General features: G+C 42.3%; 1 protein-coding gene across 2 annotated transcripts in view; it reads left to right on the top strand.

Moving 5' to 3' along the window:
* The first annotated feature begins 378 nt into the window (after positions 1-378).
* The window catches only part of mark4a (MAP/microtubule affinity-regulating kinase 4a), a 28,694-nt gene continuing 15,138 nt past the window's right edge, over positions 379-13,934 (top strand). For both annotated transcript variants that reach the window (XM_071460500.1, XM_071460501.1), the window contains exons 1-8: positions 379-1,023; positions 3,589-3,786; positions 4,945-4,998; positions 8,902-8,950; positions 9,308-9,373; positions 12,254-12,324; positions 12,410-12,466; positions 13,064-13,300. In XM_071460500.1, coding sequence (XP_071316601.1) covers positions 970-1,023; positions 3,589-3,786; positions 4,945-4,998; positions 8,902-8,950; positions 9,308-9,373; positions 12,254-12,324; positions 12,410-12,466; positions 13,064-13,300 — 786 coding nt within the window. In that variant the 5' untranslated portion in view covers positions 379-969. The remainder of the gene's footprint in view (positions 1,024-3,588; positions 3,787-4,944; positions 4,999-8,901; positions 8,951-9,307; positions 9,374-12,253; positions 12,325-12,409; positions 12,467-13,063; positions 13,301-13,934) is intronic.

The following is a 13,934-nucleotide window of genomic DNA, read 5'->3' as shown; positions in this document are numbered from 1 at the left end:
AATAAAATAGTAATAATGATAATAATAATAAGAATAAGAATAATAAGAATAAAACTTTGTTTCATAAAGTATAAAGTTGCAGAACAGAGTTAATGTGCTTTACCAAGATAAACCAATTCAGAACAATACGATTAAATAATTAGGCCACAACAATTAGGCAACAAGTAACTGCATTTAATAAAAATAATGACAATAAAATCACATGAGATAAATGTTAAATAAAGGAATAGAACAGATCAAACGAACTAAAACGTAAAACAATCGTGTGACATGATCATTATCGTTATTGTTATTTAGAAAATGAATGCTCGTTTCCATCAAGGCTTTCGCTTCAACACCAACGACCGGAACTCCTGTCTGCCTGTCGCCTTCCTGACTTGACGGTGGTGCGCATCTCACCGACCGGGAATACCGATTTCTGAACATTTCGGCCTTTTCCCCGCTGCACCGTAAGCTGTGTTTTCCTGCGAGCTGCTGCAAAGCGGAGCGGGTTGCATTGGCGTCGCGGGGTGAGAGCGAAAGATTACAGCCTGTCGGTCAGTATTATGACAGACGGAGATGACACACATCCAGAAGGAGCCGTGTTTGTTTTGTATGGCGAAATGAGGCAGGGGGTGGAGAGTCGCCACAGAGACGCTGGGCTCCGGCCAAACATCACCGCATTTTAGCACTTATTCGATGCAAGGGATTTGCATTGCATTGCATTTGCTGCATCGCTGATCGGCCGTATTTTTGCAAAGTGCATGGTGGAAATGCAGCTTGTTTAAGGACACCCCCCTCCAGATATCCATTGCTGCCATGATAGGCAGAGGTCTCCTCTCGACCACGGCTCAGCCGGTTGGAGAAGAGGCAGATTGATTTGGGACGGTGGGTCGCATCTGCGGATGTTATTCTGTCTGTGGAGCCTTTATATCATCCGCGCAAACACACCGTGATTCTTACTCAGGGAAAGGGGAGAAAGAAAACAACATGTCTTCTCGATCTGCATTACCATCTGGAAACGACAGGAGTACTGGAGACCATGTAAGTGCAATTACAGCCTATAGCCTGTATTTGTGTGCATGCAAAAGATAAATCGTGCATCCTCATCAACGGAGATCTCCTCATATCTGTGGCCTTCACAGGCTTTATTCACAGTGCAGACTGGGGTCACAGATGGTGCTATTTTTCCTCATTAGGTGAAAAGGCTCTGGAGATTATATTGGATGGATATTTTAGCGGAACAGGCTCTTTCAAAATGGGCTAACCTTGAGTGTCTGCGCAGCCCGGAATGAGTCCATCCGCATACGATAACACTCAGCGGATATGCGCAGAAAGCCTGAAAACCAGCCGTCACCTCTTATTATAAGGCTGTGGAGAGAGAGTGATGTCACATTATAGCTACTCCTTGCTGCTGCTGCTGCTGCTGCTGCCTCTCTCTCTCTCTCTCTCTCTCTCTCTCTCTCTCTCTCTGTGTGTGTGTGTGTGTGTGCGCGTGCGTGCGCGTGCGTGAATTCCACAGAATTGGGATGGGTGGGACAAGAGCACAGAAGGCCAAAATAAATGTGTAGAGAATATCTGGGTTGTTCGCATGAAGCGAGGGGATTACTGCGTAAAATGATGTGCAGTCCATTGCTGCGCAGCCTACAAAGCACCCAACCCCAGAGCCAGTGGGTGTCAGACAGCGCCGTACATTCAGTACAGTGCAAAACAGTAGCGGCCTGCAGGAAAGAAAGGGGGTTTATTCATGTAAGACAGACAGAATAACAGAGTCCACAAATGTAAAATCTATCTATCTATCTATCTATCTATCTGTCTATCTGTCTGTCTGTCTGTCTGTCTGTCTGTCTGTCTGTCTGTCTGTCTATAGGCCTGCTCATCATTAATGTACATCAAAATGGTGACATGACTGATTGACGTTGCATTATGTCATTTCTCTGCCTAAAACACTTCTGGCAAGACACCCCCCTCCATCTGTTTGTTAGCAGAGCTTTCAGGACAGAGGAATGGTTAAGCCAGTAGATTTGTGTGTGTGTGTGTGTGTGTGTGTGTGTGTGTGTGTGTGTGTGTAACTTGATGTGCATATATATGTGTGTGTGTGTGTGTGGGAGTTTACGACGTGCATGATTGATCGTGAATGCAGATCCAATCCTTCCATTAGAATGGATCTCGATCTGCTGTCATCACTCCACAATTAAGCGATGATGACAGATGAGTGAATTGACCGGGTGAAACACTGTGTTGCCACATTGGCACAGGTGAGGCTTTGGCTGAATGTGCGTCCTACAGTCGGTGGATTAATGTACTCTGCTGCACGCTGCAAAAGCCCCCAGTGCTCCGGGTTGGGACTCGTTGTAAGAGAGTCCAAATTGGCTCTGTAGGTGGGGCGTGAGAACAGGAATGGAGGCATGGGAAGACAGGAGTGTCTGAAGGTGGGGCTTAAGGCTGCGTGGCTGTGTTTGCATTTGTGTGTGTGTGTGTGTGTGAAGCTGAGAGCAAAATGACATGCTGGGGGGATGGAAGTGTGATGCCTCAGGGAGTGGGACTGGCCAGGGACCACTGTGCCGGCATCTGCTCCCTTTTTTACACTCTCCTCTTACATCCCTCTCTCCACTAGTTGTCTTTTCTCTGGTTGTCTCCATCTTTTCTGCTCCTTCCCCATCAGATATCCTGATTTCTCTGTGTCTTGGTATGGCCTGTTGTTTTCCTCCCCCCACCCTCTATTCTCTGTCTTCCCTCCTCTGTGTCTCTCCTTGTTTTGTCACATGACAAGAAGCCACTTCATACTGTAATACATCACGCTTTGTTTGTGTAAATGCACATTGTTGTCCTCCTTTTCTCTTCTGCTCTGTTTACTGGCTGAAAATTATCTGTGACTCAAGCTTTGGACTCTATCATCACTGCACAACAATACTCTGAAGCACTGGGGTCCAGAGTCGAGCAGCATCAGGCGGTAACATGGAACAGCAGCAGCAGCACAGCTAACTGTTTACAGGGCAGTGAAAGCTTCAGGGCGACCTCATATTGCAGTGAACATATTAAATTTACAGTCTGTCACACTGCATGAAGACATCTTCGAGCAGTCAAGGAGCAGAGCTCTGAAGACAATGATGCAGAACCCAAAATGGAAATATTATGTTCAAGTGTTCATGAGCTGTTAACCCAGAAGTGAAGGGCACGCATTCGCTCAGCTCAGTGTCAGTCCTTTTTGGGTTTGTCATGTTACTTCCTCAGTCTGCCAATAGATTATAAAGCTGGGCTGTGTATTGTAACCACCTTTACGTTTGTCAGAGATACACACTCATCTGTGAAACTAACGGCTGCTCAGCTACTCCACATGCAGCAGATACTCTGTCGGAGCAATGACACAGCGAGACAGGGAGTTCCCTGGACCTGTGCTGTCAAACTTTTTAGTTTCTGCCTAAAATCAGCTTCGGATCTCCATATTCTTAGGTGTGCAGCCCTCGCCTTCTGCGAGACAGAAGGAGCTCCTTCAAAGATCATTTTGCTTCTGTGGAGCATCAGTGCTCCAATGGTACAGAGGTCCTTTGCCAGCCTGCTGCTGCTGCTGCTGCTCACTTTAACCCCCTCCCCCTCATTGTCTTCCAGCATGTGTCGCTGGGGGCCAGCCGCTCAGACAAGGCAACCAGCCAGTCCAGCCGCTCGCTAGGCGCCCGGTGCAGGAACTCCATCGCCTCCTGCTCCGACGAGCAGCCGCACATCGGCAACTACCGCCTGCTCAAGACCATCGGCAAGGGAAACTTTGCCAAGGTCAAGCTGGCCCGCCACATCCTGACGGGCAGGGAGGTGAGACATGGGGCACCGGAGGTCCAGGGAGGGAGGAGGGGATAGAGAGATGGATGAGTAGATGATGAATGAGAGGCTGATGTTTGTGGGGTGAAGAAAGGCAAGAAAGAGCTGGTGTCGCTGATTCAGTCTCATCGTCATATTTTTAAAGAAGTAAATCTCACTGTCTAGACTTGTCTTACCTCCTAATTGAACCTCGTCTAACTTGATTTTCTCTGTTCAAGTTTTCACTGTGATTTCGACAGAAATGATTCCAGTCCATTGTTCAGTAACTTGAAGAATGACAAGGTTTAAATACTGAATACTAAATGATAAAATAAATAGGTGCCACTCTCTAGTAAGTACACTTCATGAAAGATTTATAAGTTGTAACTAATTGCTTTATTAATGTTTAATAAGCTATTTAATACAACTTTACAGATCAGCTATAAGAAATTAAGCCACGTTGACTGATAGGAATGTATCACCTACCTTCTTAATTGATTACTAACATTTAACTGCATCATCACCAAATAAAAGGATGGACACAGGCCAAAGCCTTTTTTTACAACCTGGCAACCCAAAATCTGCTATTATGACTTGCTTAGATCTGATCGATAAAGCGTTAATTAAAGATTTATTAGTTAATATTAGTTGTTTTAAGCCACCTTTACAAAAGGTGGACTTATTGAAACAAAAATGGATATTATGTGTATTATTTTGATGTGGGATTGGAATACTTTAAATAGAGTAGATAGTGGTGTTAATTAGTTTCAGGATTTTTAGGCCATGTCCCTATGATGCCTAAAACACTTTGAAACCAGTGTTTTTGGTTTTTTTTCTTGTCTGAAATTGGCAGTAAACCATCATTACAGCCCATGTTAGCTGTGCCAATGGAAGTCACTAGGGATTAAAACCACTCAAACTGACTTTACTACAGCTTGTAGAAGGAGCTGTTCATAGTGTCCTCAGCCCACACTCACCTGCTTTGGTAAACAGTCTCCTACTCTCCTCTGAATTATATTTATCAACATTTCTCGATGTTGAGAAGCTGTTGATGCACATGGATCAGTGATGCCAGTAGGAAAGGCGTCTCAGCTTCATGTAGGGATGTGATTTTAAGCAAAGGTGAATTATAATGGTGACATGTTCATAAAAAACTCTCAATGTCTCTTCCAGGTTGCAATAAAAATCATTGACAAAACTCAGTTGAACCCAACCAGCCTACAAAAGGTGAGTTTACCCTCTTTACACTGATGGATTGTTTATTGAAGAATATGTGCATCATTTCTAACAGTATCTACCTTCCTGATGTGGATGATTTCACATGGTCACATTGGTATAATTGAACAAAATACTGATATGCCGCTGGGGTTCAGGTTTATCCTCAGTTATTCCCCCCTCAGAAGGAGCGGGAACGAGAGAACTGCTGATACAGAGAGGGCTCATAGGACATGATGCTGTTTGGCAGGTGCTAGGGACTGGATGGGAGCGAGAGGAGGCCTCTGCTCCAGAGGTCGTCTCTCGTCTGTCTCTGGGCTAATCGCTGCCCTGAGAGGGGAGGTGACGCATGTTGGAAACTGCAGTCTCCCAACCCATCCCTTTTTTGTTTTCATGTTCTTCATTTGTCTTCACCCAACACACCCTTTTTGTAATTATTTTGTGGTCAATGTTGTTGGGTTTGGTGGCTGTTTCACTGCGAGAGGTGTCTTTGCGCACAGTATGTCACAACTGGGGGCTTTTGATGGGATGGCTTCTTTTTTTCTGCTGTTCAGCATGTTGGTGGACGCTCGAGGTTTGTTGTGCATGAAGGTCAGGGACAAGCAGAACAGTGACCACTTTGGTTTCAGCCTCAGAGTGGCGCAGACACATTCTCACACTCAGCAGCTGGAGTTGCAGACATCCGGAGCAGGAGACCTGGACTGGTAGACATCCACATCCTGACACAACATGGCTGACAGGAAGGCCGTCTGGTCGGGGCTGATCACATGCTCACATGTCTCCATATCCCAACCACATGAATCAAAAACTTTTCTCCAGTGTCATGTGTGCCTCATGCAGCTGGATCACACAGCTGTGTTGTGGTGAAGGAATAAATGTGAATTAAAGCTTAGAGAGACAAAGAACGCGGACCACCATTCAATCAATGGGGCCAAAGCATCTCCTTCTTTTAGCCATAAGTCTGTCCCTCCTCCCTCTTATCTCATTGTACCTCCCTCAGCCTGCCTGAGCTCCTCTGCCTGCAGGCAAGAAGTGAACAGACCAGAAGGATCAAATCAGGGATGAAGTAATTGTGCTTTATTTGTGCGTAGTGTGTGTGTGTGATTTTGTCTGACAGGAAGATATCCTGCTACAGATGGTAGAAACACCAGTGTTGCTTCATGTGAGGTGAATTAATTCGTAGAATTAACGTTGCAGGGGCATATCTAGGATTTCTTTGGCCCCATGACAGAATAGTGGTAAGTCCCCCAACCCCATCTTTACTATTTTTCACTTTACTAGAAGCAACAAAATGTCCAAGAGCTTTGCAGAATAAATATCAGTTAAAGAAAAAAATCCCTTTGATTGTGTTTATTTTTTGTAACTAATATTTTCCTCAATCTCTGTATTTACAGTGCAGCAATAGCAGTGACCTTGAGTGTTAGTATTTTAGTATTATTTTTTTAATTTTTTTTTCCCATAGCCATCCGTTGCCCTTTTGATCGCTGGCTTCCTGTAATCCTCATACTTTGACCCATCACATTGTTAGTGCTTATATCATGACAGAAAATGGACCTTCTATACCTTACCTGGCCAGAATATTGGACGCTTTGCAGGATCTGTAAACTTAACTTGTATCTTCTCCCATCTTCACTACTGGTGCTTTTCTTGGATTGGACCAGCTGCTGTGAAAGACAATGGTGCAACATTTAGGACAGGATTGAGGCGAGAGAGGCAAAGGATTGGCCGCTGAATGAAGAGAATACTCTACAATTGGCTGGTGATGATAGCAGGCTTCTTTACACACCCGTGGGCTAGAGAAAATCCTTAGTACTGAAGACATGAAAGAGCTCATATTAGCATAATCTAGAGGGTGATGTATGTAGAGGGTAGAAGGAAAGAGGGAGACATATTGTATAGGGGTGGATAAAAGAGGGGGAGGAAGGAAGGAAAAGAGGAAAGTGAAATTACAGATGAGAAAATCAAACCTCAACATCTGTGAAGAAGGATTTTTGTGAGAGGAAAGATTACAGAGGCAGATTACAAGAGGAGACTCTTACATTAGCCTCTGTGGCGATGGAGGACACCTGAAATCAAAATATGTGTCAGAGTTTTATTTATTAGTATATTTTATTCTCATAACATGTCCAAGATCAAACATACATTACATAGATTTTAAATTAAAGCCAGAAACCTTACTGCCACAGCGCACCTGTGTGCATTTTGTCAGCTTTGTCATAGGTTTGCTATTTATTTGCAGTTGTTAACAGTGACCAGGGTCGAACATGTTGCCGGGGGATTGTTTATTGTTTTGATGGGTCTGGCCGCTCAGCCCTGCCGTGACGAGCAGGGAATTAATAGGATGCCTGGATGATGAGAGGTTTCAGCACTACGTTTCCCAAGATTCCCTCTAGCACAGCTGGAGAAGCAGGGAAAGAGCCCGGTCTTAATACCTGGGTCGCTATGGCAACAGTGACGTTGGAGCACGGCTAGAAGAGAAGACTGCGAAAGGAATTGAATGAAAGAGGAGAGAATGGAGGGAGACGCATCGGAAAAAAGGAAAGGGGGAGGATTGAGAAAAGAGGATAGGAAAGCTTATTGCACCATCTTTTTTTATTTCAGTTGGAGTTGACGACACAGAGGAGAGTCGCTGTTTCAGCGATGGCCTTTTACTGAGCGACTGTACTGTTACATACATGAAACCAGGGGACCTGGCTCAAATTGAATCCCTTGCTCTGCCTTGACAAAGTGTACAAATATATCCCCCAGAGTAGACGTATCCCGTGCAGTGACAGTAGTTGGTCTGTTTTTAACTGCAGTCATCACATTGGTGTGTGGGCCATTTGTTGTTTTTAATGGTGAGGAGGTTTTACTGGCACCCTCACAGATTCTCATTTGGATGAATATCAGACACAGAAAGTGAAATTGTTGTTATTATTAGGACAAAAGTATAAATTCAGCTGTTTGTACTGGTGGCACTGAGCCATTTAACATGGGTGGGAGTCCCTTAACTCTCTTCACTAATCTATAAAGTGGTGTATTTAAAGAGGACTGACCTATTTATATCTACACTCTTATAACACTGTTAGACACATGATGGACAGTTTGAAAATAAAAAAAGTATCAAAATCGATTTTTTATTACATAATTTTTTCTTGCCAGAACCTAGTGCCTACATTACCCACAGTGCAACTTGGCCGCCAACAATTTGATCAGAAATCCAGTGGTATTGTGCTAATAGCAGCTAGCTCACTCAAGTGACATCTGTTGAGGCAATTTATTAGATTTTGTGCAGCTCCCTCTGGAGATACAGCTGGCCTCAAATATTTGAGTGATTACAGTGAGTGTTACACTTACATGAAGCACATATGTAAGTTTGTTGCGATGGCTACATAGTTAAAGTTAGCTTTAACAGCTGTTTACTAACCAGAAGAAATGTTGTGAGTTCAGCATCAAACGTCATTCTTTTACTCGATAAGCGCTGTCTCCAGCAGTGGAGAAAACTCTTGTTTTTGTCTATTATCACCACCACCTGTGAAAACTTGCACATAGCACCTTTAAGTCACTGTGAATTTAAATTGTATGTTTGCAAGAGCTTAAGAACAATTTTTGCAATTTAATTAAAAGAAATCTTTCCACCTTTTGTGCCACTCAGAAAAAAGAAATAACAAAATTAGCCTTACAGAGTTTTGCCGGAGGAGCTGATAGCTTGCAGTCATGTGAATTTTGGGACCTAAAGGATAATAAGTCAGAGAAGGCTGAGACAGAAGGGAACATACATGGTTCTATACTAAAATGTATTGCTATAAACATGATAACAACAGTGCTCTCATAGATTTACTGCAGTGTGAATAGACAGTGTTCAACACTCAAAGGCGATGATTGGATTTTATTTATGACCCACATTATCATTAATATTCTGTCTCTTCTTCCCAGCTCTTTCGGGAGGTACGAATAATGAAAGGCTTAAATCACCCTAACATAGGTAAGACGCACACATCTCCATGGACTTTATGTTTGTGTGTATGAGTGTGCATCCATCTGCATGCATATGTGAGAGATTTGCTTCTATGTGTGACCAGACGAGAGTATAATGCTTTAAATAAGCTTCAGAGCATTCATTGACCGAAGTCTAGTAAGTGATGTCTCAGGCCTCATACAGAGGTCACGAGCTGGGATTTTCTAAAGCTGAAATGTCATATGGATCAAAAACCCCCACAGCAGTAACAGCAGGTTCCTCAGTATTAAGACAGACTGGCAGACGGCTGTGCTATTATTTATAACATGAGCAGGATTTGTTTATATATATTTGATTTTAATCTGATTCTGTTTTGGGCCACAGTGCAGCTGTTTGAGGTGATTGAGACGGATAAGACCCTTTACCTAATCATGGAGTACGCCAGTGGAGGTGGGTACATCGACAGTCATGTCCAGGAAATGGTATGAGAGCAAATGATGCAGACGGTCACCAATTTGGTTGAACTGCAGCTTTTTAAATTCAGCTGCAACAGGAAATTCTTGATGTGTGATCAGTATTTTGATTATAACATAGTTTAGTTTCTCCATTTGAATGCAGCTTAATGAAAAAGTTTGACATTTTGGGAAATATTCTTATTTGCGTTGATGTCTATATTTCACTCTCATGTTTGTACAAAATATAAAGCTAGAACCAGATTAGCTTACTTTAGCAAAAAGACTGGAAGCAGTGGGAAACAGCTAGCATAGCTCCGTCCAACGTTGTTTTTTCTTAACTTGAACAGAATAATATATACGGTACATGCAACATATATACTGTACAAATAAAGCTATTATTCTAGGGATGCAGACACCATATATGTAAATATTTACTTAAACTACCAGGCAGAAGTTTTACAACACCTTCATTTTTCCAGCTGGTCCAACACTGCCTTTGTATGGGGATTGTAAGTCTTCAACAAAGGTTCAGGCAGCTGTAGGAATTGTTTGTATTAACATTCAAGGTTTCATTTATGTCAATTGATGCATTAAAGGTGGAATTTAATTTTAATTGTAATTTTTTTCCTGGGCAGTTTAACGTATACTTTTGTCCTATTTAAGGTTATTCACTGTATGTATTTTAAAAAATAATAATAAGTTTGTAAGGCAATCCGTGGCAATTCAAGGAAATCACTGTGCCCAGCCAAGAAATAGTCCCATACATAGCCCCCAGTAAAGCTACAACTTGAACACTGACGTTTATTGTACACATTAAATAGCTGATCTGTAATGTGCTCATTAATAAGGTGTTGATATGTAAATATTTTGCTACCTTTGGACAGAGCCAGGCTACCCTGCTTCCAGTCTTTATGCTAAGCTAAGTCTGATCACTGAACATTATATTTAATAGACCAAGAATAAGAATGAGTGGTATTGGTCTTCTCATGTCATTTTGGTTAGAATACAAATAAGCATATTTGTCCAATGTTGAAATGTTCCTTTGAGATCTACACCTTGATTCCCTTTACAGATGGGAATTAAAAGGGATTTTTATTCTATTTTACAGTGTGCATCAGTTTGTTTCAATATAATTAATTATGATAATAATATAATTATGTTGGAATGCTTTTTATTTTTCTGACGTCACTTATTCTAGACTTTAAGTGACATTCACCTATTTATTTTATCCATCTGAACAGGTGATGTTTGGGAATCCTGAAATGAGACCATGTACAGTAAAAATACAGCGTACAGATGTGTTTCCTCTTGATCTGATAGGAAAGGCAGTGTCTTTAAATTAAAGATGACTGCAGACTCTCTCCTAATCGGTGCTGTACAGTGCTACATTCAAACTTAATAGTCTATGGAACCACAGCATAAATAAGTGAGCAGTCCAAGTGCAGTAATGGTGCTGCTGTTTAAACAGACTTTTAACACACTTTCAGGAGTAATGCCAGCATGTTGCATCTAATGTCTCCTTTTCTTTTTGCTTCCATTAGTCTCTTTTATGTTTCTATTTGTGTCAGTTTCTTCTCACCAATCCCTTTTTTCTGTGTTCTGGCTCAGACCATATCATTTGCTCAGTGTGACCTTGGAGAATGTCACAGACAGTTTCAAATGTGGCTTTCTCTCAGGCCCATATTACCTTTTAAGTCACGGATAAAAAGGCCATAAGGAAGTATAAGGGAGCTGTAGCAGTGCCTGAATGCCTGTGAAGACCAAAATGTACAGTCTATCTTTATATTCAGTATGATATCCAATGGCAGTTTGCTCCAAAATCTAGCAGCTACTCAAACATAATGTTATTTAAACAACAAATAAGGGACTGTACAAACATTCTTGTGAGGAGTGGGGTTGTATGTATTTTGTTTTAGTCTGAATATTTGGTCTTTCATCTCCCTTCAAGTACATTTTCAAGGTTGTCGATTCATATCATTCTATGTGAACTTGTACAGTGCGTTTAGATGTTTGTTTTATGGTATGTATTTTTTTAGTTTTGTATTTTATCATAGTTTGACACATTGGAAAATATACTTCTTCACTTTCCAAGTGGAAGTTAGATTAGATGATTTAGCTTAGCATTACCACTATAAATGGGTGGGAAACAGCTAGCTTGGCCCTGTTCAGGTCACTGAATTTTACCAGAGGTTAATGTTATTTTATGCAATCAGTCATTTTTTGTTTTTGTACAAATAAAACTGAAATTATATAACAGTAGACAAGAGGCGTAACGTCAGCTACACAGCAATATCTACCTAAACTTTGCCAACATTAGCGAATGCTAGCCACCATGAGATCGTGGTCCGACCAAGTCAGACTTATGCAGCACAACCCCTGAGTGTGCTGAAGTGAGCAAGGGTGCATTTCACTGCTTCTGAATTCAACTTTTATTTCTTCCTTCCAAATACACGTCTCACTTTAAATTTTAAATAAATCAAGGTACTGCATGTTAATTAGTGCGCTTTAGAGTGCGTATAAGTAAATTTAGTTACTTCTGTAGACAGAACCAGGCCAGCTGTTTCCTGCTGTTTCCTGTCTTTATGCTAGGCTAGGCTAACTGGCCTAAGCTTCATACTGAATGGACAGATATGGGAGTGGTATTGATTTTCCCATTTTAACTCTTGGCATGAAAGTGAATAGATTTTCCAAGATGTCAAACTTAGTTAGTTAAAGTTGACACCACGACTGCACTTATATTATAAATATTAATAACTCAGTTGATGTGACTGAGTCTGATTGTGTATATCAGCAATATATAATCAAGTAACGGTATGACTGTAATGCTTCTGGCTTTGTGACCTGACTGATCAGGCTCTGCTGCGCTCACTCACAGGTGAAGTGTTTGACTACCTCGTGTCTCATGGGAGAATGAAGGAGGTTGAAGCCAGAGCCAAATTTCGACAGGTACGAAATAAACCAGCCCATGTTGCACCAGTCCTCACATGTAATTGTCAGTACTTCAGATTTGTCTGTGTCCTCATGTCCACAGATTGTTTCTGCTGTCCACTACTGCCACACGAAGAACATTGTCCACAGAGATTTGAAGGTGAGAAAGCTCAGAAGATGTTTTGGGCTGCTTTCAGAGATGAGGGATTAAGGCTAGTCCAAGACTAGGACATTTCTTTCACTGACAGATTACACTAAACTGAAAGTTATAATCTGGGACTAGTCCTAATCTGTGTCTGTGAAAAGGGCCCTTCAGCATTTTAATCGCACAGTAGAGCACTGATGACTGGAGAGGCTGATTTTTTTTTTCCTAGGGTTTGAGGCAGTCAGAGTCTGACTCTTGTTGTAGTAGATTAAAAGATTCCTAAACACACACAGTGACATATATACAATATGAGCCAAGTCCAGTATCTGTGTTGTTGGACAACATGCAAGCACCACTCCCTCCACCCCATCTGTCTCTCAATTGTGCTCTTTTTATTTTTCTTCATCACAACACCCATTCTTGTGTCCACCCACTTTCTCATTCCTCTTTCACCTCCCTCACCCAACCCCACCCCCCCCAACTCCCCCCACCCCCTGCCCACTCCACAATGTGTTGTTCTCTGAATACATCCCTTTTTCTGCCCTCCTTCCCTCCCTTCCTTCCGTCCATCCCTGCCTCTTTCTCCTCTGCATCTATGTATGTATGACTCAGGCGGAGAACCTTCTGCTGGATGCCGACGCCAACATTAAGATCGCCGACTTCGGCTTCAGCAATGAGTTCACACTGGGCAACAAGCTGGACACGTTCTGTGGCTCACCGCCCTACGCTGCCCCAGAGCTTTTCCAGGGCAAGAAGTATGATGGGCCTGAGGTGGACGTCTGGAGTCTGGGAGTAATCCTCTACACACTGGTCAGCGGCTCACTGCCCTTTGATGGGCAGAACCTGAAGGCAAGTGGATGGGAGGAGGGACTGTCTCTCTGTCTGTGTGGGTAGACTCAGAGGCTCGAGGGTCCCTCAGGGGAGTATGGTGACAGCAGTGGCTTTACATATATTGAAATGCATAGTTTTCATTTGATTGAGTCGAGGAAAAAATGCCTTTTCAGTAATCACACTTCTTTTTAACATGTCTCATGTACATCCAATCAAGAATATAGGCCTTGAATTGTGTGATGTTTGACTTTGTGCTCTCAGGGACACTGTAAGACTTCTACACAGTACATGGTTAAACCCTTGAATGTGATGATTGTATGGTATTTTATGATTGGAGAACCATTCTTTGGTTTAATGTGCACTTTACTGAGCGTCATGTTAAGGCTGAGTAGTTTTCTTTTCTGTAAGTGTGTTCTGTTACAGTAAAAGCAGGTGGTAGAATTTCTGCCTGGCCACAAAGTGCAGATACACAGGCCTTTGCATAATGTCTGGATGAAATCCAGGGATGTAGTAGCTTCCTGGTGACTCAGTGTGTGACATGAAGCTGTGGCATTCTGGTACTGAATGCCGTCCAGGACCCTTGTGTTTCATTCCCTCCAGCAATGTCCTGAAAAAAAAAAATTTTGTTCTTGTGGATTGCCTTATAGTCACT

This window comes from Trachinotus anak, unplaced genomic scaffold (assembly GCF_046630095.1).
Source record: "Trachinotus anak isolate AG129_WGS33_773 ecotype Australia unplaced genomic scaffold, CSIRO_AGI_Tana_v1 ptg000024l, whole genome shotgun sequence".
Lineage (NCBI taxonomy): Eukaryota > Metazoa > Chordata > Actinopteri > Carangiformes > Carangidae > Trachinotus > Trachinotus anak.
Note: the sequence above shows the minus strand (reverse complement) of the source record. Positions and strands in the feature narration are given on the sequence as shown.